The sequence below is a fragment of the Larus michahellis genome, chromosome 1 (genome assembly GCF_964199755.1).
Source record: "Larus michahellis chromosome 1, bLarMic1.1, whole genome shotgun sequence".
Lineage (NCBI taxonomy): Eukaryota > Metazoa > Chordata > Aves > Charadriiformes > Laridae > Larus > Larus michahellis.
In genome coordinates this window covers 59,182,077-59,205,485 of record NC_133896.1, presented here as the reverse complement: position 1 = coordinate 59,205,485, position 23,409 = coordinate 59,182,077, and the positions used below count along the sequence as shown (strand labels likewise).

General features: G+C 41.6%; 2 protein-coding genes across 6 annotated transcripts in view; one reads left to right on the top strand and one right to left on the bottom strand.

Annotated features, from left to right (window-relative positions):
* TIMP3 (TIMP metallopeptidase inhibitor 3) overlaps positions 1-18,995 on the top strand; it is a 36,451-nt gene extending 17,456 nt beyond the window's left edge. The window contains exons 2-5 of the mRNA XM_074580494.1: positions 9,277-9,359; positions 15,648-15,759; positions 16,418-16,539; positions 17,177-18,995. Coding sequence (XP_074436595.1) covers positions 9,277-9,359; positions 15,648-15,759; positions 16,418-16,539; positions 17,177-17,374 — 515 coding nt within the window. The 3' untranslated portion in view covers positions 17,375-18,995. The remainder of the gene's footprint in view (positions 1-9,276; positions 9,360-15,647; positions 15,760-16,417; positions 16,540-17,176) is intronic.
* Positions 1-23,409, bottom strand: part of SYN3 (synapsin III) — a 202,713-nt gene that overhangs the window by 110,987 nt on the left and 68,317 nt on the right. The gene's annotated exons all lie outside the window — the stretch shown is intronic.

The following is a 23,409-nucleotide window of genomic DNA, read 5'->3' as shown; positions in this document are numbered from 1 at the left end:
AGATAGTGGTTTTATTCTAAGAACCAGATAATCAAGCTGCAACACAACAGCTTGCAGAAGGAATGACCGTATCCCAATAGAGCAACTTATCTACAGCTTTACAGGCTGAGGACTTTTCTTTCTCAGCAAAACTGAAAATTCCTGGGAAACTGGCAGTCAAAAAGAAAAAAAATGTAACAAAAGGGTGCCTCTACACTGCCTCTTCAGCCTCAGGTCTCCTCACTGTGTACCCATTTTGATGTACACGTAAAAGCATCATTATTTGAATACTTGCAGCAACAGACATGACATTTGGGGACTGTATATTACCGCTGCGTAGGATCAACAGTACTTTATTCCTTAAGCAGTGCCTGTGACCTCAAGGGAGTAAAAGTCTGCCCCATGTGAATCAGAATGGGATTTCTGTGATTGTAGTCAGTTATTTAAAATACCATTTGATCCATTTTAATCACTCTAGCACTCGTTCTTGTAGCGTATTATCATGATCTGTAGAAATGGAACAGCCTCACTTGCAACTGTATCACTAAATAACAGGCGAAGGAGATGTTTTCTCCTTGCAGAGGCTGCACCCCTAACTGTACTACTTTAGGCAATTCATCTCTCATCATATGCTCCAATTTGCTTTCCATGTTACTGCTCACTTGATGGGTTGGGAAACGATCAACGCCAGATGCACATTCCTTTCAGGCAGTAAATGCTCCTGCAGCAGTAAGCCATGTGCACCAGCTCCTTGTTTCATTAAAATCACATATGGTTTCCATTTGCCCCTAATTGGTCTCACTTCAGCTCTGCCATATTCTCCAAGTGGAACACTTAGACCTGTGGCTCCTTCGAAGAATTCCAAAGAGCTATGAGAAACCAGAGCCTTGTCTGTCTCAGCCTGGCTTTCCCTCATCCTATATGTACTGTGTCTAGAAGTACTTGATCTGGAAGTGAGGACTCAGTTAAATCTTATTGCATAGATATTATGTAGACCAAAAGAAAATGGAAAAGATGTTTTGAGCTGAGCGTTGCCTGACCAGCTTTGAGTCATATGCTTGTTATTTTTATCCACCGTTGTAAGCTGGCTTAGGAAGTGCTTTTGTGTGTTGGTTTTGACAACCGTCTTTCCAACACTGCTAACCTTGGCTGAAAGCAGTTCTTTCTTTGGCCGTTGTCAGTGGCACAAAATGAGGCAAAATGCACTCTGCTGAAAACATCCCTTGGAGAGAGGTGCAAGGTGCCTCTCTACTGTACTTTGTTTATGAGGCACTCCCTTCCCCTCCCTCCACTTGCATCACTTTTCCTTCCTTTACTAATAAAAAATATTCAGGTGGAAAGTTAAAAAAAAAAAAAGCCTGCCAAAAAGGAGACAGAGAAATGTCTAGTTGGCAGGAATGGCATTGGTTTCTCTTTTTATTTTACCAGAGGTTTCTCAATGCTGTAGACATGCTTATTATGTAGTCTGCAGTGTTTTGCTTCCATCCGTAGCAAACCTAGAATATTTTGTTGATGCAAGCTGTGAGACTAACTGAGAGATGTGTGTAATTCCTGTGACTCGACTCACTCTGTGCCTATTCTAGCTAATCTCTTGTGCCTGCCTGGCTTCCCTGAGTTTAGTAGGTGTAATAGCTAGTAACAACAGACGTTGGTTTGGTTTTTTTTCTTCCTTTAGCTTCTCTGTGTTTATCACAAGCTATTTCCTGAAGCTAGTTTCCCTTGTTGTGAAACATACCATCTAGACATGGATCTAAAAGATTTTACATGTAAATGGATATAACTGCATTTTAGATCCCTCCTTTCTTCCTCCTCCTTTTAGTCTTTCCTCCATTCTCCCAACAGACTATCCATGTATGATGGGAAAGCAAGGGAGCTAACATGAGGAGTCAGATGCAGGGGCACTGCTGGGCAGCTGAAGAGTCTTCAAGCAAATTGCATATAGGAACCTGAATGAAATGTCTAGAAGATAATTCACTGTTTCTTATCCAACAGAGACCTCTCCTTTCTGATTCTAGTGTATTTCAAAGGGAGCTTGGGCTTCCATAGGGATATGGATGGATCCATATGGATGCACCATATGGAGAGGGAGAAAAATGCTTTCTACTGCTCCCTTCAGAAAAATTGTACCCACTTAATAAGCTACAGGTGAAATGCCAAGCACAAACCAAGTTCTGCTTGTTTTATGCAACCTTGTGTCTTTAATTTGTGGTCTTGTTGGGAGGATTAACTTTCTCACAAGTAAAGCCCTTCTAGAGCAGTTTATACTTTTGAAATGACGGTAGGTCTGATGCAATCATAATCTTGTGTGAAAGAGTTGTATCACTCCTTATTTTGTTGTGTTGGAAATGCAGTACAGCATGTTGTGCAAACAGACTCTCAGTGGCAAGGAAGTCTGCAAGGATGGGAAACCTGGTTAATACTTAGCAAGTGCTTAGCAATCGTGATCAGTTGTTTTAGGCAGAGCTTGGCCCTGGGTGAAGCCATTTAATTGCCTTTCACTTTTTTTGGGTGGCCTTCAAACAGCGTTGCTCTGCCACAGACAGGGAAAGGTTTTTTTGATCTGTTAAACAAAGCCCAAAAGTAAATGTCATAGTTCTGGTTAGAAAATGGGAAGGAAAGATATCTGGGTGTCTCGCCTTCCTGTTTTTATGTAGACTTTCATTGTTAGTCAAAACGTTCCAACACACCTGTTGAAGTAAGCACAAGTCCTTGCCAGTGCGATATTTATGGGGCAACTGTCTGAATGGAAGAGATGATTGGTGTCAAGAAGGTGCTCTTTCTTGGTCAGTGTTCCTGAGAGTGCTTTGAAAAGGCAAGAGGTCAAGATTTGGACTGCCAGTACTGGGAGCTAGTTTGTTGCTGAGGGGTATGAAAGGAAGCCAGCCAGCAGTGAACCTCTTACTACCTTTTTTTGCTTTCTTGATGAGGTTCTCTGGTGATGCTGTGTACCAGCACAGCTGGATTTGGCTTCTTCCAAGACAAAGAGGTTTGCTTTGCTCTTGTGGCTTTGGCTGGAAGTCATGATGGAATGAGGCAAGAGGAAGCTCCTCTACTGTATTTTTTCAGCCTTCTTGCGCTTTGCAAGAAGTTTTCAAATTCAGTACTCTTAATTTGTAAAATAATTCTATTTTGGTTATGTAGGAGGAGGTGACTTTCAGTACAGACAGATCATCAAACAGACTGGAGACTTGTATCTGTTTTTTTCCCTCTTAATGAATCCCCTGCTGTCATCAGCATTTCCCTCTCCATTCCGCTTTGCTGTAGAAGTGGAGGAATGGGTGAGAGGCTGCTTTCTTGTCCTCCTTCCAAAGCAGATCCCACCCACTTGCTGCTCATACATGCCTACAGCCACCAGGCAGTTTAATAGAGCTTCCCAAGAGGCTGCGTATAGCTGGGCCAGACTTCCAGTCCAAAGGACCCAATCCACTTGTAGTTATGGCCCTCTGCTTTAAGGGAAGCCAAGAGCGTTGGTAATAATTGCTAACAGATCAGCCAGGGGGGAGTGGGAAAAGGAACGCAGCTCATGAGAGAGAGTGAGCAAGACAGCCACAGCAATTTTGTCTTTGTAGCAGCACCATCATCACCAACGCTAGAAAAATCTGTGTATAAAAGCATCCTGCCTTGACCAGGTTAGGAGACACACCCATAAATGCCAGAATAAATGAATACCTCAGTATGTTCAGGTCTTAGCCCTGCATGATGTGAGCCCTCCAGCATGTACCAGCACAGTAAGGAGTTTTTGTGAGACAGGCTGAGTAAGAGAACTGCTAATAAAGTTGGTAAAAAGTTCTTAGTGTATTGCTTTTGGAAGTGAGCCCTTCCACAGTCTTTGGATGAATAAAATCGCAACCAGCCCCCTATGTCTAATGTCAAGGCGGCATTTCCAAGTGCACCATTCTGTTGGGGGTTGGTTTTGCTGTCCAGTTCCTAGTGCAGTCAGTGGCCTCAGGATAGAAGGAGCCTTTCTTCAGCCTCCTGGTCACTTTGCTGCTCCCAATGTATTTTATTTTGCCGCTATTTGGATGTCAAAGAATGGACTGGCAGAATAACTTGTCCCCTGTGTCTCCATTAGTAAACAACATGAATCCTCCACATCCTTCACTCGCTTAAATGCAGTGAGCATGCATCTCAGCCAAAGCTCTCACTTAAAAATACTCATATTGCACACCAATAAAATAAATTCTTGAAACAATAACGAGAAGTGTAGCGTTTGTTACTTGCCTGAGCCATTCATGATAATTGGTTACAAGGGAGATGGGTTTGGAGCAAATCCTGGTCTCTAAAGGGTGTATGCCTGCAGTTAAAATGCTGTTTATGGATGACAACCAGCCGACTTGCATGAAAGCATCTGGTTCTCATGGTGCAGTTGGGCATGCAAGTGGGATTTGTGGTGTTAGCTTGTGCATGTACCATTGCCCCCTCCTTAATGGAAGGTGAGATTTGTGATAGTGTCACCATCTAGTGGCTGGACTGAACTAAGACAGTTGATGCCTTTGCTTTTCCGTTGGGGAAAAAGAGGCACTACACGTGTAGTAGCTAGTGTGTGCCTGGATGAAATGACTTGGTAATTATGAGTCTTTCACCATGTTGTTTCCTCAGCTTGGCAAAAGCTTGCCTTAATCTCACATGTCCACTTCCCTTACGTCGGTCGTTGCCTGTTTGTCCACTCCTTGCCTCACGAAAATAATGCCTTCTGCTATGGCAGCTATAAAGCCAGTGTCCTATTCTGCTTCATATCTGACCTTTAGGCTTATTTTTCCTATGAATCCTTGGGAAAATGGCCACGGAGTAAGTGATAAAGAGTGCTTGAGATAGTTATGTGTGCATTTGGGCAAATAAAAGTACGTAGAGGGCCTTTTTCTCCTATGCCTATTCTCATTTGTTTGCCTTTATAAGACCTCATCCAGTGACATTTGTAAAATATGTGATTTTTCTCTGTATTTGTGTGTATACTTGCATATGCAGGCAGTTTGTACCACTCTAGAGATGCTAGTGAAATACAAACCATTAGCTGTTTGCACTCTTCTAGTCCTGTGGTAAATCTCAGCCATCTCTGATTTCCTAAGCACTAAGTTATTTTACATTAAAAAAAAAACAAAAACAAGGGAAAAGAGATAAATACATTAATCATTTGTGATACATTGTGAGATGTATTTCTTGAATCCTCAAACACAGCAGGTTATTTTTGTAATATTTTTTTAAAATATCAACTAAATATCCATTTTTCTTTCTCTCTGTTCTCTCAATTTTAAAATCATGTCGAATGTTGAGAAGCAGCGCATATGTTTTCTCCTCTCTGAATCACGGTATGGCTGCCATGCTTATCTTATCAAGATTTATATCCTCATCTAATTTAACTTTTCATAAATAATTACAAATCATTCATGAGACCTTGCCAACTGCTCCAGTCCCACAAAGTGACCTGACCTGAAACCCCAAAGTACTGAGAAACATTCATCTTGGAGTATTTTCGTAGGCAGTACTTCAAAGGGATTGTGGTTTAAAAATATGCAGCTATTTTGGTGACCACTTGTGTGGGATAAAGTTTCCCATCAGTAATAGCAGGACTGTAATAGAGCTTCAGGGAGAAGGAAGGAGTTCAGGGGAGAAGTCACAGCACTCATTCTGCTCAAGCACTAGGAATCCCCAGAAGTAAACAGTTGATTTCATTAACACAACATGTACTGAATTTGAAATACTGTAATACACTGTAATACTCTAAGAAATACTGTAAATTTCTGATAATATGCAGAGGGTGAAAAATTCCTCTGGCAAGTATGCACACCTCCCGCTCAGTTACGAACAGTGCTCTTTATCTTCTGACCAGGTGTGAAGAGTGGTCCAGCAGTGTAACTGGTGAGCGGTGGCTTGAAGGAGCAAAGATTGGAACTGAGAAACATGTGGCTGCAGATCTGCAGCTTAGAACTCTGTTCTGGGCAGGTTTACAAGTGGCTGTCATGCGTGGAGGCTTAGGGTGATGAAGCTGGACATGAGTAGTCCTGTCCATCCAGCATTTCTCTCCAGTTACCCAGATGCATCTAATCCTTAGGGAGTGTGAATTTAGCCTCACAAAATACAGAGGGTAGACTTAAGTTGGAGGATCCTCTACTCCTTGGCCAACAGCTTGACTTTTCCTTCAATATGTGGGTTCTTTGTTCATTCCTAGCTTTTTGGTAAAGGAAGGAACTTACCTAGAAAAAAATTGCCATTTGGGTGATAAAGGCAACTTCTCTGAGATACAGAGGGCTTCACCCATTTATAAAAGGCTTGAAGTGACAGCCCACATGAAGGTTTTTCATGGATTTTACTAGGTGAATTTACTAGGACGGTTTTCTTCTCTAACTTTACTGGGGAACATTAATATGAAAATACAGATCCTTCCACCTGCTTGCAAGGGTAGTGTTAGTTGAAATTCAGATGCAGTTACATGCTAGTGTAGATGTGTGTTTTGACTCTTTGGCCCTGTGGTGAAGTTGTTGATTAGTCCATAAATAAAAGTTGGTTTCTTTCTGAAGTGGCTGTGCTACTCTAACTAGAAGTTAAAGGGCTGCTAAGCTAGCAGTGAAGTACATGAAGCAAATGGGGGTTTAGATATTTTGTCAGCAATTGCGAATGTGCCTGTCATCTTTTATGCTAACTGTGTTCTGTTTTGGAAACCCTGGCGTTTTGCGATATTACCTTTTAATATATTTCTTATCATTATCAGTAAGAAATAAGATTTCATTATTGATTTCATATGTGTTGGGCAAACACCAGGTTTTTCAATTTCAGTGTATTATCAGATATGCAATAGATGAAGATAAGACTTTTGACGGCCTCTGCTATAGACTCCAGCATTAATGAAGTGCCCTGGAATTCACAAAGCCTTGAATCAAGAAATTGTGTTCTTTCTCATTGACCCTTAGGCAGTCTGGTTCTTACAGCTTCACTGGTGGTTGTGGTAGTTGGGGGCAACAAATGGAAGAACATAGTTCTTTGAAGATATTTGCAGTCCTCAAGGACATGCTTCAATATAGCTACTAAATTACGAAGAAGAAAGTAAATTGAAGTTTGAACAACTTGTTAAATAGAAGAATCAATAAAATTGTACAGGCATTTACTGCCACTGGATAATAGAATTTTGAAAAAAAAAAAAGAATGAAGTTTTACACTGAATGAATGAAGGTTTTGTTGGTCCTTTGAATCAAAGCCAGCAGGACTGTCTTACGTCGTTTAAAATTTATTTGACAAGTCTGGCTGAAGCACAGGATATAAATCAGAGCAGAGTGAGTCTATCTTCATTTCACACCATTCTCATGGAACAATTTCCAGGAACTGGTGTGTATAACCAGACTATCTCTTTCTTTAAATCTGTTTTTCAGATTATTCAGAAGGTTGGGACAAGCTTTTTGCCTCAGTAATTTGGTCTAGGTAGTGAACAAAAACTTAAGTCTCTTTCCCATTTCTTCCAGTGGGCTTCTACAGCTGTTTGAAACCTAAATGAGCTAAGAAGCAACAGGGTGTTTGTTTAATGTCCTGTATACCTAGCAAAATGGATCCCTGAACTTTGTTGCTGCTTTTAGGTAGTGCTGTAATGCAAATAATAACTTGTTGGGTTTTCCTGCTTGCAAAGGAGTACCTCCACTGCTTTATCTCCCTTCCATGCCTTTCTGCTTTTTACTGAATTGTTTTCTGTGGTGCATTAATATGATACATTCAACAAAACACAGATGAAATGCTGGAAAGATTGCTGTGAAAGCAGCACCTCTGTCCTGTGCAGGGAGTTATGGTCAGGACCTTCACAGGCTCAGAGGAAATGATGTACAAGGTCTGGTTTAGTTGCTGGATTTCAGTGGTCTGGAATTGTTGGGCTGTATATTCAGCAGAAGTGCATTGTTTGCAATGGTGTACCCATATATGCTTTATGCAAAAGTAGTTTATATCTCCTCTTCCACAAAAAAGGGGTTTCTGGGGGATTTATGTATATTATTACTCGTGTTATGAGTATGTTGCATTCTTTGGATTATTCTACAGAATAGCTTTCATAGCCCTTGTAATGAGTAGCTTGATGAATAAGATTTTAGGTAAGATTTGCACAGTTATATTGTTTTGATGTTTCTCTTGATTGATGGAATTTTGAGTTCCTTATTTTTTTTGTCCTGTTGTTTGTATGAGTGGCATTTGGGGTACAGGGTTTTCTAACAGTGATCCTTATTCTTCCCAGGACTGATCTTCTCCAATCTCATTTTCTGCAGCCCTTGTAAAAATTAAGCCACTTCTGCTGCTTGTATAATGTGATATGATTGTTCTAGGGGAGTGGACTTCAGGTGAATAATGCCTGCCCTGTCACTAAGCTTTGCTCCTCTGCTGAAATGAGCTTTGCAGAACTTTTTCAAAGACAACTGATGGAACAGTAATAGTTTCTTTTGTGGAATGTCCCAAAAATAAATGATCAGAGAAATCTTCCTTAAGTACTCACTGTAAACTACCCACTAGATCCGAGTGACCTCAAAATCCTTATCTATGATAGCCTGGGCACAGTTGGCATTGCTGCGGTGTGTCCGTGTTACAATGGAGGTATGGTTACAGGCTGGATGCTGTGTGCACAGACGCACACACACTGCCCCTTACTATCCATGAAGAAATGAAGTGCAGTGTACATAAGGTCTGATGGGTCAGCTTTAGTTTGTCTTCCAGGTGGCTTCTGGCTGGCCTGGCAGCTTTCACTGTGGACTTGATGGTTGCTGAACAATCTGTTTTTGTAGAGTAGCCATTTGTTCAAGGGAGCTATTTGTTGGGAATTTTGTGGTATCTGAAAGGTGGCAGCTGTAGTGAAATCCTCAGATACAGGATATTGCAGTGCGCTGTACTATATTGTGATTGTTGGGAAACAGAAGCTGCACTGGGCACCCAACGAACAATTTAATAGTAGTATCTTGTTGAACGTCATTCTGTATGTTGAGAGTTAAGATGTTAAATACAAACTTCATCCCAGTGGCTTGGTGGAAATATTTTAACCTGCCCTGGTTCCAGCTATAGTCTGCTTTGCAGATTTCAGTGAGGTTTCAACATAAATAATGCTTGTTTTTATTCTTCACACAGAACTGATTTCTTCTAAAGAAATGCTTGCTTTGACATCCCATTTTACATGACTTCATTGTGTGCGAGATTTAGAATAAATTGAGAGGAAGGCTGGCCTGGAGTTTTGTTTTATTTTGCAGAATAATTTATCTAAGTGGCTTTTTTGAAGTGGAGGGTCTAGCCTAAATGTTGTGTAAAGCTGTTTATAATTTGTTGTATTTTTCCTCTCTTTGACAGTGATCCGAGCTAAAGTTGTGGGGAAGAAGCTCATGAAAGATGGACCATTTGGAACGATGCGATATACAGTCAAGCAGATGAAGGTATTTTTGCAGACATTTCACATAGGGTTGTAGATATGATAATGATTCTGATTAACACGTAACAATGAACTGAGTTTGCATACTTAAAATAACAGCACCTCAACTTTTTGTATTGGTCAGACAGAATGGAAAGTAACCAGCAGTTGTAGAAATTTGCCTGGAGAGGGGAAAGGAGCAGGATGAGGTCATTCCTGAATACGATGCTGAATACCTGAATTCTTTCTTTACTTTTAAAATTTCTCGCAGTAAAAGATGCCAGATGGGCTTCTGTAGATACTGGAGTCCTGCTTGTGTTCAACACACACAGTGTAAGACTGTGGAAATGCAAGCTTTTCCATGCAGCACTTTCATTAAATTCAAGATGTGGTGGTGGTAGGGGGTCTGTCATCTCTTCTTGCCTTGCATTCTTTGTCACCACCAGTTAGAATGATGGCATTTTTTTCTATGTACAGAACAAATGAAACTTGTATAGTGAAGTCTTTACATAAAGCTAAACCAAACTCTGTAGCTTTCAAATATCATCAGCTCAGAAGAGCTGTAAAGTACTGACTCAGAGATGAAAAGAGGTAGATCTCCTCCACCAGTTGCTTGGTATCTCTAGTTCCTGTCTTCAGAGCTCTAATTCTGTGCTGCACAAACTGCACTCAACCTGATGCTTTGGACTTAGTTTTGTTTTGTTTTGTTTTGGTTTTTTTTTCTTAAACTGACTCCTTGTTATGTAATGCTAAAAATCAGCCCTAGATTGTTTTTCTTGGCTATGCCATTCCAGTCATAAGACTGGTTTATGTCTTTAAAAAAAAAAAAAAGAAAAAAAAGAAAGGGAATGGAAAAGCTTGGCAGAGACTGCAGAAATCTGAAACATATTAGACAAAGTAAACGTTCAGAAAAAAACAGTCACTTCCCTGCCTTATAACAGTAACTCTCTTTATAAGGCAGTTTATAGCTAAGCACGAAAGCTGGGAGGAGGAGACGCAAAGCCTGTTTCATAAGCTGTCGCAAAACCGCACACGTAGCCAAAGCTGGTCCTGGCATGGCTCTTCCACTGGAGTGGAATGCTTGCACTTTGAGTAAGAGGGCATGAGGTGCTGGGCTTACAAATTTCCTTAATCTTAAAAATTTATTTTTAAGATTCAAAAGGAAATACATATTTGTCGATTAACTTGTATCTGTCAAAAAGGCAACAGGTTATGTTGCCTTTTTTTTTGCCCCTTTTTTTTTTTTTTGGATGGCTGCCTCTGGCCTTATCAGGCTCGCGGCACTCTGCTGTTCTTGTCCACTCTTGTCACTCTCCAGCTCAACAAGCATACCGCACTTCACAAAACTACTCAACATCCACATGCTGCAGTGGCTTCATCAACTTTTCTGATTTCATCACGATCTGTCCAGGACCCCTACTTTCCCTCCTACTCAGTTCCAAGAGTTTGGTGCTTCCTGTCTAACATAGGACCATGAACAGGGTCTAGCAGTTATCTAGAATAGCAGTGATTCCCAAAATTAATTACTACCCTTTACCAACCATAACGCTAGCCTCTCTCATAACTAATAATTCAGCCTTCTCCATTGTCAGCCAGTGAGCTGCAATGTCAGAGTTCTTTGGAACAGCATTAAGCATTCCTCCTCTGAGCCAGGAGGCTGCAGCAGTGTCCCTGCTATGAATAGAAAAGGCCTCTATGTGTCTTTTGCTATGGGAGGAACATAAGCCCAGGCAAGGTGTGAGCATGTTGAGTGGAGCAGCAGCCACTCTACTGTCAATGGAGACCATCATGTCAATCCTTAAATAAGATGTCTGAGCCTGTCGTGGCTGTTTTCATTGGGTTATTCTGCAGCACAGGGTCAGGGTGTTTACAGTAGATACTGCAGTAATCTGCAGTGTCCTTGTGCCGAGGCTACAAGAGAACAATTGCCTTTTTGCAGGAGCAGTTACACAGTGTTTTGTTAGGAAGCTACGTGTCCAACAAAAGCAAGAATGATTTTAGCAGGGAAATGGTGTGTTGGTCAAACTGCCTGTATGCCTGCTACATAGATGGTGGGCTGTTGAGATGTTGCATGCACATTTAACTATGACCTTTGGCAGGGAGAAACCTGAAGTAGTCAAAGTGCTCAGTAGAACTGGAATGTCCGGAGGACATAGTTCTTGATAAACAAACAAACCAAGCGTCTTCTTTGAAACCCTGCTGTCTTTCTGCTGAGCTTAGAGACTTCAGTATAAAGAGGGATTCAGCTCCATACAGTAGGGGAGCTCAGAATGACGCAGCAAATCTCTTCCTTGCTCACCCCAATGAAAGCTGACTGTCCTCCTGCTGAAAAGAAAACTAAGGAGGCCTGTGGCTCTGCACAGCTGCATGGGAACAACTCTGAAGATAAAACTAACATCAGTGTTTTTTGGCCACCTATAAACCCGTCTGCACCTGCAGGTGAAAAATAAACAAGCCATTTAGTCTATCAGTGTGTACTGAATTGCCTGTGAAAAGCATTGAGAGCCTTAAAAGGCAACAAACAATCTTTGTATTTCTTTCATGGGTTCCTTGGAGTTTGCTGTGGCTGATTCTTGCTCTCACTAACACTCCTGAACTCATTGCTGAATTTCACAACTAAACCAGCCTGGGGACTGGGCTGGAGCACAAGGTCAGCCCGCAGGCACAGAACAGTGCCAGGCTTTCTAGCATTCAGGTTTGTTGTCTGAAAAGGCCTTGTGCTTTTTCAAGTAACTTCTGCCTCCACCCACTGCTATATTTCAAGATCACGTGTCAGAAATCTGCACAGGACTGATCTAACCCCTGCATGTTCTGTGATGCTGCAGTGCATTCTGAGAATAGCCCAAACCTATTTCAGGAAACTGCAAAGGAAACAAGGAGATAAGATATTTCTTCTCCATGTGCACAAACAGTCCTTGTTGACCATGGCAGCACTCTGCACAGGCTGCCAGAAGCAAGGAGGCTTTCCTTGGTTTGTTGCTTATCTGTAAAATGAGTCTAAGGGGTGAAACATGATAGTCCCAAGAGGAAAGAAGTAGGGTGGGATTAATTTAGTTTAATTTTAGACAGACTAAAATGAGGTGTTGGGTCCTTCCTGCTCTCTTGATTGTCAATGGAGAGGGACAGGATACCACCAAAGTGTAATTCAGCCCAGCAGTTGTAGACAGCTGTTTTAGGATGGGCTGAGGTTGTTCTAGAGGTGCCTGTTCTTGGTGTTTGACTAGAGAGGATGCCTAATTCATATGAAGTGTCTAAATTTTAGGTAGCTGAAGGTTAGGCAAGATGACTCCAACCTTGGTATCTAGTGCGACCTCAAATGGGCGGGATAGAGGGAAGAACATTGTATCACAGGGTGAAGTTAATTATGCAGCAGGAACCACCATGGGATTTGCATGTGCATTTCAGAGGCAGTTTGGGGGCTGCTAAGGGGAATGCTGACACAGCTGGCAATAGCGTAGCTCCAGCAGACACCACCATGTGATGCTCGCTAATACTTTGTTCCCTGTCATTATGCTTCCAAAAATACGCATTTGTGGCGACAGGAGGACTCCGAGGGTAGCAGTTAGGAGAGAGGCTAGCTTTATGGTTGGTTTTCTTCTGACTGGTCTAATAGCACTTCCAGGATATATTGTGTATCCAAAAATAATGCTTAAGGTATTGTTTTATTTGTTTTGAAAGAGAGCATCTGTAGAAAATTCCCCCGTGCCAAATTTTCTTTTTCCTCCACTGAGGACCAAGGTCATGGTGAATTTTCTTTAGTCATCAGAGGATGAGGCAGACTCCGTCTGCCCCCAGCACTGGGTCAATTAGCGTGACAGTTGCTAGCATCAATAAGGGTCACTGAGGGGTGAGCTGAAGTGCTTTTTGAGAGGCTGAGCATGCTTCCTTCAGGAACCCTGGCAGTGGTGTCCCTGATGGTAACATGAACAGGAAATTAGGTCCAGGGGTTGAAAACCAAACCCCAGTTCAGCATCAGTAGTTACTTCATAGGCAGTCATGTTGAGCTTGATGGTGCAGAAGATGCAAGGAATGACGACTGTAGGGGTCCTATAGGAAGGGCCTGAGCACCTTCTCAGAGGAATGATTAGTCTAGCTTGTAGCCCTTTCTGCAAGGGGGAGAATGGGCTCAAAGTGTGCCTATGTAGACTTTATAGCACAGATACTTAATTAGCCCAACACTACTTGGAGCTTAGCACTCTGAGTGACAGATCACTGGTACTGCACATGCACAGCATACGGCTCTCTGCAGTACACTGCCTGGAGAGACTGGGCAGCCCCAGCTGTTATCATAACTAGTCTTATCTGCTTAGATATTGTTATCATAGCTTCTAGTTGTGACGCCCACTAGAATGGGGTCTGAACACGATCTTTAGTCTGTGTGCCTTTCCTCACAGTACTCTTGGGAAGCAAGGCAGAGTGGTTCTACAGGAACACTCTGAGGAACAACAGTGTACTGAGGGATAAATAACTTATCCAAGGACAGACAGGATGCCTATGCCAGAACCTAGATCTCCAGCTATCTTGAGCATAATTGGAAAATCTGAGTAGATCATCCCATACCAAGAAGATTGCAGGGATAAAGTAGAGATTAGGCAAAGTTCAGTTCTTCTATATTCATTAAAAGATTCTGCTCACTTACGGACACAGGGGTGTATCCCAAACATGATCTCTGAGCTTTTGTTGATACAGTAGGATTAATTTAGAAAAATGCTTTCCTTGCATATTTCCTTGCACACTGGGTGTAGAAGGAAGGCTGGAAAATGCAAACACTTTAGCATGTCTTTTACTGTACACAAAAGTGCTGTTACTGAGTTGTGATACTGTTATAATATTATTATGCTGATTGGGGTGGTATAACTTAGGAGAAAAAAACCTGGCAGACATTTCATGGATGCCCAGAAGATAGTTGGATCTCTCAGTGTAGTAGAATCAGTAGTATTTTTTTATATTTTAATATGCAGTATCTGGGCCTAGCATAAAACCTGTTAAATCAACAGACAACTTTCAGAAATAAAAAGGTTTTTTTGTTTTTAAAGGAGCTGGAGGAATAGTGAAATACCCTGGGATAATAGAGGACTTCAAGAAATAAAATATAGCTTGGAGGAGAATACCGCAGCTTAGGTGACACAGCACCAAGGATCTGTAGCTCTGGGATTACTTGGGATTTTTTTTCCTCTTTTGCCTCACTTTAATATTTACAGTTAAACTGAATGTGAATGTGCTCTCTATCAATAAAACTGACAGAGAAAAGGACAGGCTGGAAATGCATTGCAACTGTGATTCTCTCTGACTCTTACTGTTTTCCTTTAACATTTAAACATGGCCATTCTTACAATAGGTGGGGGAAAAAAGAGAGACTGAGTGCTTTGAAAAGATAAACAAATTTTAAAGGTGAAATTTGCAGGAAAATCATCCTCAGTGTTTCAGAAATAGAACATGTTTTATTGGGTCCAATGTACACATGCAGTGGTTGTTTCATTGCTATGCAGAGACTTCATTATGCTACTAACAGATGGGCATGAGTTTCCCTAAATTGCAGCGGTAAGGTCAGGTCAGATAGGGACACATACTAATTTCTGACTGCCAATATATCTGTGGGTTCATATTTCAATTAAACTGAACTGTAAGAAAGATTATGAAAAAGGAGAAGGACTGTAGAGGAATTATGTATACATGATATTTTCTTTATGATGCCCATCAGTACTGAGCTAATTTTAGGAGATGGGGTAGAATTCTATTTCTGCATTCATTTAATTAGAGAAACATTAAATCCTTGTGCTGAGGTCAGCAGGAGTTGCATATGCTAAGTGTTTGAGAAGGAGGTGTCTGGCTTGATGACTTAGATCAGGTGCCAAAGGTTTGAAACTCTTACAGCAGCAACACTGGAAAATAGGGTCATTGTTTAAAAGAAAAATCCCTTAGTTCAGAAGAAATTGTTTAAATCACATGAAGGAAAAAGATTCCAAACTTGAAATACGTTAATTTCTCCCTAATTATGAGCTATGTAAGGGAAAAAATTGTTCAGAGTGTTGGCACTTTGCTCACTCAGTGCCACTGGGACTAGCGTGAGTGGGGAAAAGTGGTCCCTGTGCTGAAATGCAACGGCTTGTTAGCAGGTGTGTATTCTGCTTTACCGGCAGATCTGATGGGGAGACTTCTTCCATCAGAGTCCGGCTTGTGCCATTAGTCCTTCACCCTTCTAAACACTAAAAGTTCACTGCTTGCCACTACAGTCTAGGAAGGTAAACTGTAAAGAATCTAAATGAAAAGTTGTCATCTTAAGATTACTTAAAGCATTTTATTCTTTCTCTAGATGTACAGGGGGTTCCAGATAATGCCACATGTTCAGTACATCTACACAGAAGCCTCTGAGAGCCTTTGTGGAGTGAAGCTAGAGGTCAACAAGTACCAATATCTGATTACAGGTAAAGGACAGTGTACTTCTTCATAATCAAAACCTCTCTGTTCTATACATACACCTGCTAAGGACATGGGCGGCTGTGTGGGCAGCTCTATACGCAACTTCCCAAGTGTTAAGATGGCCAACAGTATTTTGGTGCTTAGTGCTCTTTAAGGCTGAGAGTCATTTTGCTCTCTAGATTTCCCTCTCTTTCCTGAACTATCTTTTATACCCAGCTGTGTTGTGACACATGTGCTGTATGACAGTCCACAGCTGTTGTACCTGGGCTGGCATGTCTGTCACAGGGAACTTGTTGCAACTCAGCTGCGCCAGAAATGGAAGATCCCTTTTGGAATGAGCTGGAGAATTGCATGCTGCTGGGGCTGTTGCCAAGTTTTGTTTCTAGTGAAGGTGTCGATTCACTTTGCTCTGCTGTTGAGAGGAGCTTGACAGCATTACTCACCTGCATGTTGTTGCTGGTGCTTACAGCTGGCACAACACTCCTAACTTAGAGAAGTGCTGTAATCTTGCTGGCCAGACATTCCCGAACCAGTTAATAAAAAGAAAGCAGTTGCTGAGCAGTGACTGAAGCCAAACATATTGAGAACATTAGCAATCTCAGGAAACGAGAAAAGTGCTCGAGCTAAGAAGTGCTAACTTGTGACCACGTCTCTGTTTTTAAGGCCGCGTATACGAAGGGAAGGTTTACACTGGCCTGTGCAACTGGTATGAGAAATGGGACCGGTTGACTCTGTCCCAGCGTAAAGGACTGAATCATCGTTATCATCTGGGTTGTGGATGCAAGGTATGTGCATCTCTAATTAGGTGGCATTAAGACATTCAAACCCTAGCATTCTGTTTCCCCTGGCTGGTAATACCAATAATGCTGGTGAACAGCCAGGAAGAAATGGAGGACAACAATTTTTACAGGGAAAATGTAAAGCTCAGCTTTAGTGTTGAGACCAGAGAAGAGACAATCAAAATAAAAATGCAGAGTCTATGCCTTTTTAATGCCCTGTTGGAGTTAATTGGGGTTGGGGAAGGCTTTCAGAATCCATGCAGAATCATTTGCAGGTGAATGAAATCAGGTACCAGAGGCTTGGCAAGATATGTCCAGCTTTTTTCCTGTGTAAACATTTTGAGTGCTCAAAGCCTCACAGCCTGGCACTGGCACTAAGGTTTTTGTTCATGGCCCCAGGCCTGCAAAAACATAGACACAAGCTCGACTTTTCGGCACCTGACAAGCCCTTTTGACTCTGGAATTACCCATGTATGTGAAGCCAAGCACATGCTTACATGCTTATTCAACTGAGGCTGAAATTTGGGTTAGTAAGCAAGGTTGGAGGGAGTGGAATTTTGAATCCCTTCTCTCTGTTAAAAAGACATTTTATATAATGTTGTTTTTCCATGTAGCCTTACCTGATTGTTCTTTAAAATTGCAGATTAGGCCCTGCTACTATTTGCCCTGCTTTGCCACCTCCAAGAATGAGTGTATTTGGACAGACATGCTCTCCAACTTCGGCCACTCAGGATACCAAGCGAAGCACTATGCCTGCATCCAGAGGGTGGAAGGTTACTGCAGCTGGTATAGAGGATGGGCGCCTCCAGATAAAACGATAATCAATGCCACAGATCCCTGAGCACGCTATCCCTTCCTTATCTCCCCTCTCCCTTACTTGTGGCTGATCTTCCTTTGGACACTAACTCTTACCAGATCATGATGATGACAATGAAATTAGTGCCTGTTTTCATGCAAATTTTAGCACTTCGAACACTTAAAAAAGAAAAGAAAAAAAAAAGGAAAGAAAAGAAAAAAAGTCTGTGCTACCTTACTGAATTTGTAATCACCTTTTCCATTTTTTGATACCACTCACTTTGATCAGATGACATTTGGGAGCTTACTTTTGCACACCAGAGGGAAAAGTGGGAGGGGAAAAAAAAAAAAAAGAAAAAAGATGGAGCTCTTGCTCTCTTACATGTATCGTTAGCTGTAGCAATATAATCTCTATTTTTTTAGGAAAACAAAAATCTAAAAATTATGCCAATTAGGCACTGTATTCTTCTATGTGCTGGCTTCCCGTCACCCCTCCTCATGCACTAAGTGCTGAAAATACGTAGACAAATCTATTTGAAGGAAAACAGGTTTCCTTAATCAGATTGGCAAATGAAACCAACTGAAAAGAAACCCAGCCTAAACTCTGGAAAAAATGACGTCCAAAAGAAATCCTCCTCTATGGGAGAGAGTAGCAATGTGATTGACTCCAGCAGTGGGAGAATTCACCTGGTGTGGCTGACCACATCATCTGGTAAAAGCATTGTTGACTGATTGTCCTAGCTAATTCAGTCACAGTGTGAATACAACAGCACATTTGAAGTTCTGGCTTTCCCCAGAACAAGAGAGAGAGTATTTTGTATTTTTTGTTGTTGTTTAAAAAACAAAAGCCCCATCCCCTATGTTCAGGGAGGTGAATACACCTACAGCAGAGCAGATGAAGTGCTGTGCCATCCTGTTTCGAGCATCATTGTCCCCTGACATTTTTGCAGCTTAGCTTCAACAGCAAAACCAGCTTGTGAACACCTTAAACCAAACAGATGCAAAAATGCTAACTGTAAATCAATCACATGGAAGAGGGAAAGGGGAGACTTGCGAGAGCTCTTACTATAAAAAAAAATCTATTGCCAAAATAGTGTTTTGCTGAACTAAGATGTATATACACATAACGACATAAGCTATTTTTGACAGGATGTGGAATTTTTTTGGTGTTATAAACAAAAGAATGGTTTGATTGTGTTTTAAAGACAGAAATATTGACATTCCGAGTCAGTGAGTTGTTCTTAAGATATTGACGCTCCAGTGTATCTGCAGTAGTGGCTACAGTCATTGTTTCCTCTGTACCTCCTTGCACCACGGTTCCTCGCCTGCAGCTACACTAGCTGCATTTGTTTATATAGTGAAAGGAAGTGGGGGAGGGGGGGGCTAGGCAAGGAAAAGTGGTCTCCTAATAAGTGCTGGCTGGGATCATAAAATTTCAGCTGCCCAGAGGATTCCTTCTGTGTCAAGTGCTGTGTTTCCCTCTGGGCACTGTTAAGCATAGCTCTGTGCATGTGCTCATACCATGTCCTGCAGTGATGTGGGAGGAGGAGCCTTACTGTCTTGTGCTTTGCTGTTGACTGGAGAAGTTTTTTTCGTTCTATTTTGTTTTTTATTAAGAAAACTATAATATAATTTTTCTTATCAAATAAAAGTATTTTAAGTTTTAATGATGGTGAAGAAGGGGTGCTGACAAAATGGGTGACTGAGGTTTGGACGGGGAGGGCTTGGGCAGGGAGAAGATTATGCTTAACTTCATTTTTGTATTATTATGATTATTTATCTTAAGTTTCCATATATCTTCAGTTCATTCCACTTAGAAAGCAGAGCTGCCACCAGCAGTAAAAAGTGTTGCAGTGAATCCAGCTTGGGGCAATACAGCATTTTACAGTCAGTGACCTCAATTTACAGAGAGTTGTTTGGGACCTCTCTGCCAAATAGAAAGGAAAGGGTGTCTGAGATGAGCCCTGGTGCATTTTTACATTCCTTGCATGTTACCAGAGCTCTGACAAACATACGTCCCCTGAAATGCGCCATTTACTAGATGAATCGTTGCAGCAAAAAGCGTGCATTTTCATTTTTAACATGAACTTTAAAGGGCATTTTAAAAGAGTTGCTGTAAGAGGTGCCTAGGTCTGCTGTGTATTTTTTTTCCAGCTGTTCTGAGTGGCAACGCAGCACAAAACACATTGAAAGTCTGTTCGATTTTCCTGTGATTCAGGCTTGGAACACTTTTCAGAAGTCCTCTTCCCTGTGACTACTCCTAAATCATGGGTTGGAGATGAGAGGGAGAGTAGGTTGCTTCACAGCACCCATCATAGGATGAGGTGGTGGGCCAGAATGTTGCCCCCTTTGGCAGAGTACGGGGTTGGGCTTTGGGCACAGTGGAGCAATCTCTGTTCAAGCTGTGCATGGCTGACAAAATCTCTGAGGGTCACTGAGGGCAGAGTGGAGCCGGCCTCGCCATCCTCACTGTTTGCATCGTGTGGAGTCGGCATCGCTGGAGATGGTCCTCCTCAAGCTCAAGGTGACTTTGCAAAGCTGACGTCTCTTTGAGCTGCAGCCGCTTTTCACAGCTTTGGAAGGCTAAATGAAAATGCCCCTCGATGCAGTGAAGTGTTGATTTGAATTTTCATTAAACTGCAGCTCTGCATATTTTACCTGTCACTGATTCATTTAGCTAGCTGAGACATCACAGTATTGCACTCAAATTATTGTGAAAATATTTGCATTCTAATACTATGAGGACTTGTGTCCCTAAGTAGGATATAATGTAGCTATATGCTTTGTAAACAACAAAACAGCAGATGCATTACCAGAAAATGAAGTGTATTCCCATTTTATATTGCAGACGGTAAAATATTTCTGAGATGCAGACAGCTAGACCGGCAGGGGTGGGGGTTTGGTAACGAATCTTTCCCCTTGCTGTGTAAAGAAACAGTTGTTAAGGCTTTTAAAAATGTGGAGCCTAAAGGAGGGGGAAGAATCCAGTAAAAATACATTTCTTTTGGGAGGCTTCTTAGTTTTGTTTCTGTGCATGCTATCAGGGACATGTATTTCTTGGGCTAAGCTTTAGCTTGTGCTTGCATTAAGAACCTGTCTGAAGGCTCCCTTGAAGTGGGAGGGAGCCACTAAATAGATTGAACAGGTTCTAAATCAGACTCAAAAGACTTCTTCCTTTCTGTCTGCTCTCCTTTCTTCTGTCTTGCTAAGTCACTTCTGCCTGCCAGTGGACAAAACTCTCTTCATTACAGCAGGCCATGCGGTCTGTAGGAACACCAGGCATGGAGATGTGAGGAGGCAGGTGTGAAGTTCTCCCTAAAACGTTACGCCATGGAGCATACAATGGCTTGCAGCAGCACAAATGTCTTCCTGTCACCTCTGACGTGCTCCTCACTTCACCCCATAACCTGAGCTCAGAGGAACTGTCAATGGCACAGCTGATGTGAGCACGACCTTTGGACATGTACAAGATGAGGGTTTCCCCTGCCCTCCCCTATGCTTTGGATATACCAACATTATTAAAAGTACATTGAAGAAAGCGTAGCTCATTTCTAGACAGTTGCTGCTCACTTTCCTCTTTATAGATATTTTTCCTTATTTGCTTGAGAGTGTTTTCCCCTTTTGAATTACCAAAAATATGAAAAATGTATTGAAGGTTTGGGAAAGATTGAATTTGATTTTCCTTTTCCAAAATGGGAGGGGGTAGAGAGCAGGAGGAGATCTGTGCATGCAGTACCTTGAATAACGTCCTCCTGTGGGAGGCTTCCCCCTCCCCTATATGGGACAAACCTGCCATTTTAGGTCTAAATTTCCTATGTTTTGAAGCGTTACGTGGCCCTTTAGGTAGGACTATTCTAAAACCTAACTATATCACTGTATCCCGTCCATACGCGGCTGGAGTGAACTGGTATCTCACGGTGACGGGAAACACACTGTTGTGTTTTTTACAGTATAGCCTGTTTGAAGTAAAGGCCTCCATGGGAACAAGTTTCCATTCTTTCAGATGTCTCTGAAAGTATAAATCACTTACAATGTATTGTAATATTTTTGTTCTTTTTTAGAATAAATGGCTTTTGGGGCTACCAGTCTTGAGGAAAATCTTAAAAAAATCCACTAAACGTTTGCTGCTGCTTTGCCTGTATTGGCTTCTCCTTCTCTCTAACACTGTCCTTCCTTCATAGAGCCACTCTGCTGTTCCTGATAGTCATGGAAACTTGGGGAGGGAACCAAACCCGTGTGAAAAATCTTGTCCGGAAGGAATGTATTTGTTGCTAAATTTTCTAGCACTGTTTACAGTTTTCCTCCATGTTATTTATAAATTTTATATTCAGTGAATGTATATTGTCTTTTAAGGTAATGTTGCATAATGTTCACTTTTTATAGTGTCCTTTTATTCTAAACAGTAAAGTGGTTTTATTTCTATCACAGACATTCTGTCTCTGCTTCACTTATATTAGTTTCTGTCCATTTCAGATGTACACAAATGGATTTGCAAGTGGATTTATTCATTTCCTTCCCTTTCTTGATACTGTTTTATTGGGCCCAAAGCAGATATTCCACCTCTAGCAGTTCTTGTGCTTTGGCAAAGATCCCTCCAGCAGTCCTTCCCTTTTTTTAAGAGGTTGATCTCTCTAAGAATGGTTATTGGGGTCATAAGCCCAGGAGAGGCGAAAAATCCCTTTTGAAGTTAATGCATCCCACTTGTTAACTGGCCGTAGGGGGTCACTACAGAGCAAGGCAGTCGTCATGGCTGTCACATAGCACCAGAAGGACCTCAGAAGAAGTTGCCAGATTGCTCTTATTTCCAGTAAACTGATCATGGGGAGGAGGGTTGAAAGGTACATGCCTGTGGCAAAGGGAAGAGACATTCATCTTTTGGATCTTCTCTGCTGTGAAATGTCAGAGCCTTGTGTCCTCTCTTTAGGTTTACTGTTTAAGGCTGGTTAAAAATACCTTGTCACAAGAAGGACGCTTCAGAAAGAGCATTTTCAACTCTCGCTTTTACTTTAGGAAAATCTCTATTCTCTACATGGATGAAAGAATGAAACAGATTTTAAAATCTGTTCTATTTTTAACCCAAAGGTTTAGAAAGTAAACTTTGGAAAGTTTTGGACATAGAAGGATGACGCGCTCTCTTATGTGAGAACTTCATTACTTAAAGTATATCACATTGCAAAGAGGTAAAACCATAACAATAGTTATAAACACTTCCAGGGGGTCAGCCATCAAAGTACCACAGCGTATTTTACGAGTGCTAACTGGTGTGGCTTGAAAATGCCTCTGGGAAAGGGAAGAAATACAGTGGGAAAGGGGGATCATGATATTCCTATCTGACACCCAGAGAAGCTGATGCACAGTGGGTGAGCAACTTCCACAGGTACTCGGTGGAGCCATGACTGCAACAGAGCTTGCTTGGTGTAAGCCCTTGCCTTCTCAGCCTCTCACGGCCCAGGATACTGTGAAGGTGCACCCCGAAAAGATCTTGAGAAGTTCTGTAGATGCAACCTGTGAGGCAGACTCCCCACCTGGAAAGGGCTGGCCTGAATTTGCCCAAGCGGATTGTTGCTTGTCTGAATGTTTGGAAAGGGACTGATTTGAAACAGATTACTCAAGCTTGCATGTCAACAGTCATGTTTGTGTTCAGATGAGATTGTCGACAGTTTAAAAAGGTTTCGGTATTCATTTGCAAGTAAGCGATAGCATCTGCAAGTAAGCAGTAGCATTCCAAGTAGGTGATCAGTTATAAAGATGACAAATATGTGAAATTAGGATCAGTGGTCCGCTAAACTAAACTACTGTGCTGGTAACAAAAGCATTTACAAGCTGAGGAATCAAGAATCAGGTTTCTAGACAAGAAAATAATGCAAAATAGTACTAGCTAACTTATTTGCAATAAAAACCTTAACAAAGTCTTCCAAAAATACTATTCCTGCAGTGATGGTCAGACAGTCACAATTGTCCTGAAGTATTACATATGTCACAAAACCCTCTTTAAAAAGCAGCGGAAATTAAACGCAACAGGATTTATCAACTAATTTGTCTTAAAAGTCTGCAACAAACTGTCCCATAGTGTTTATGTCT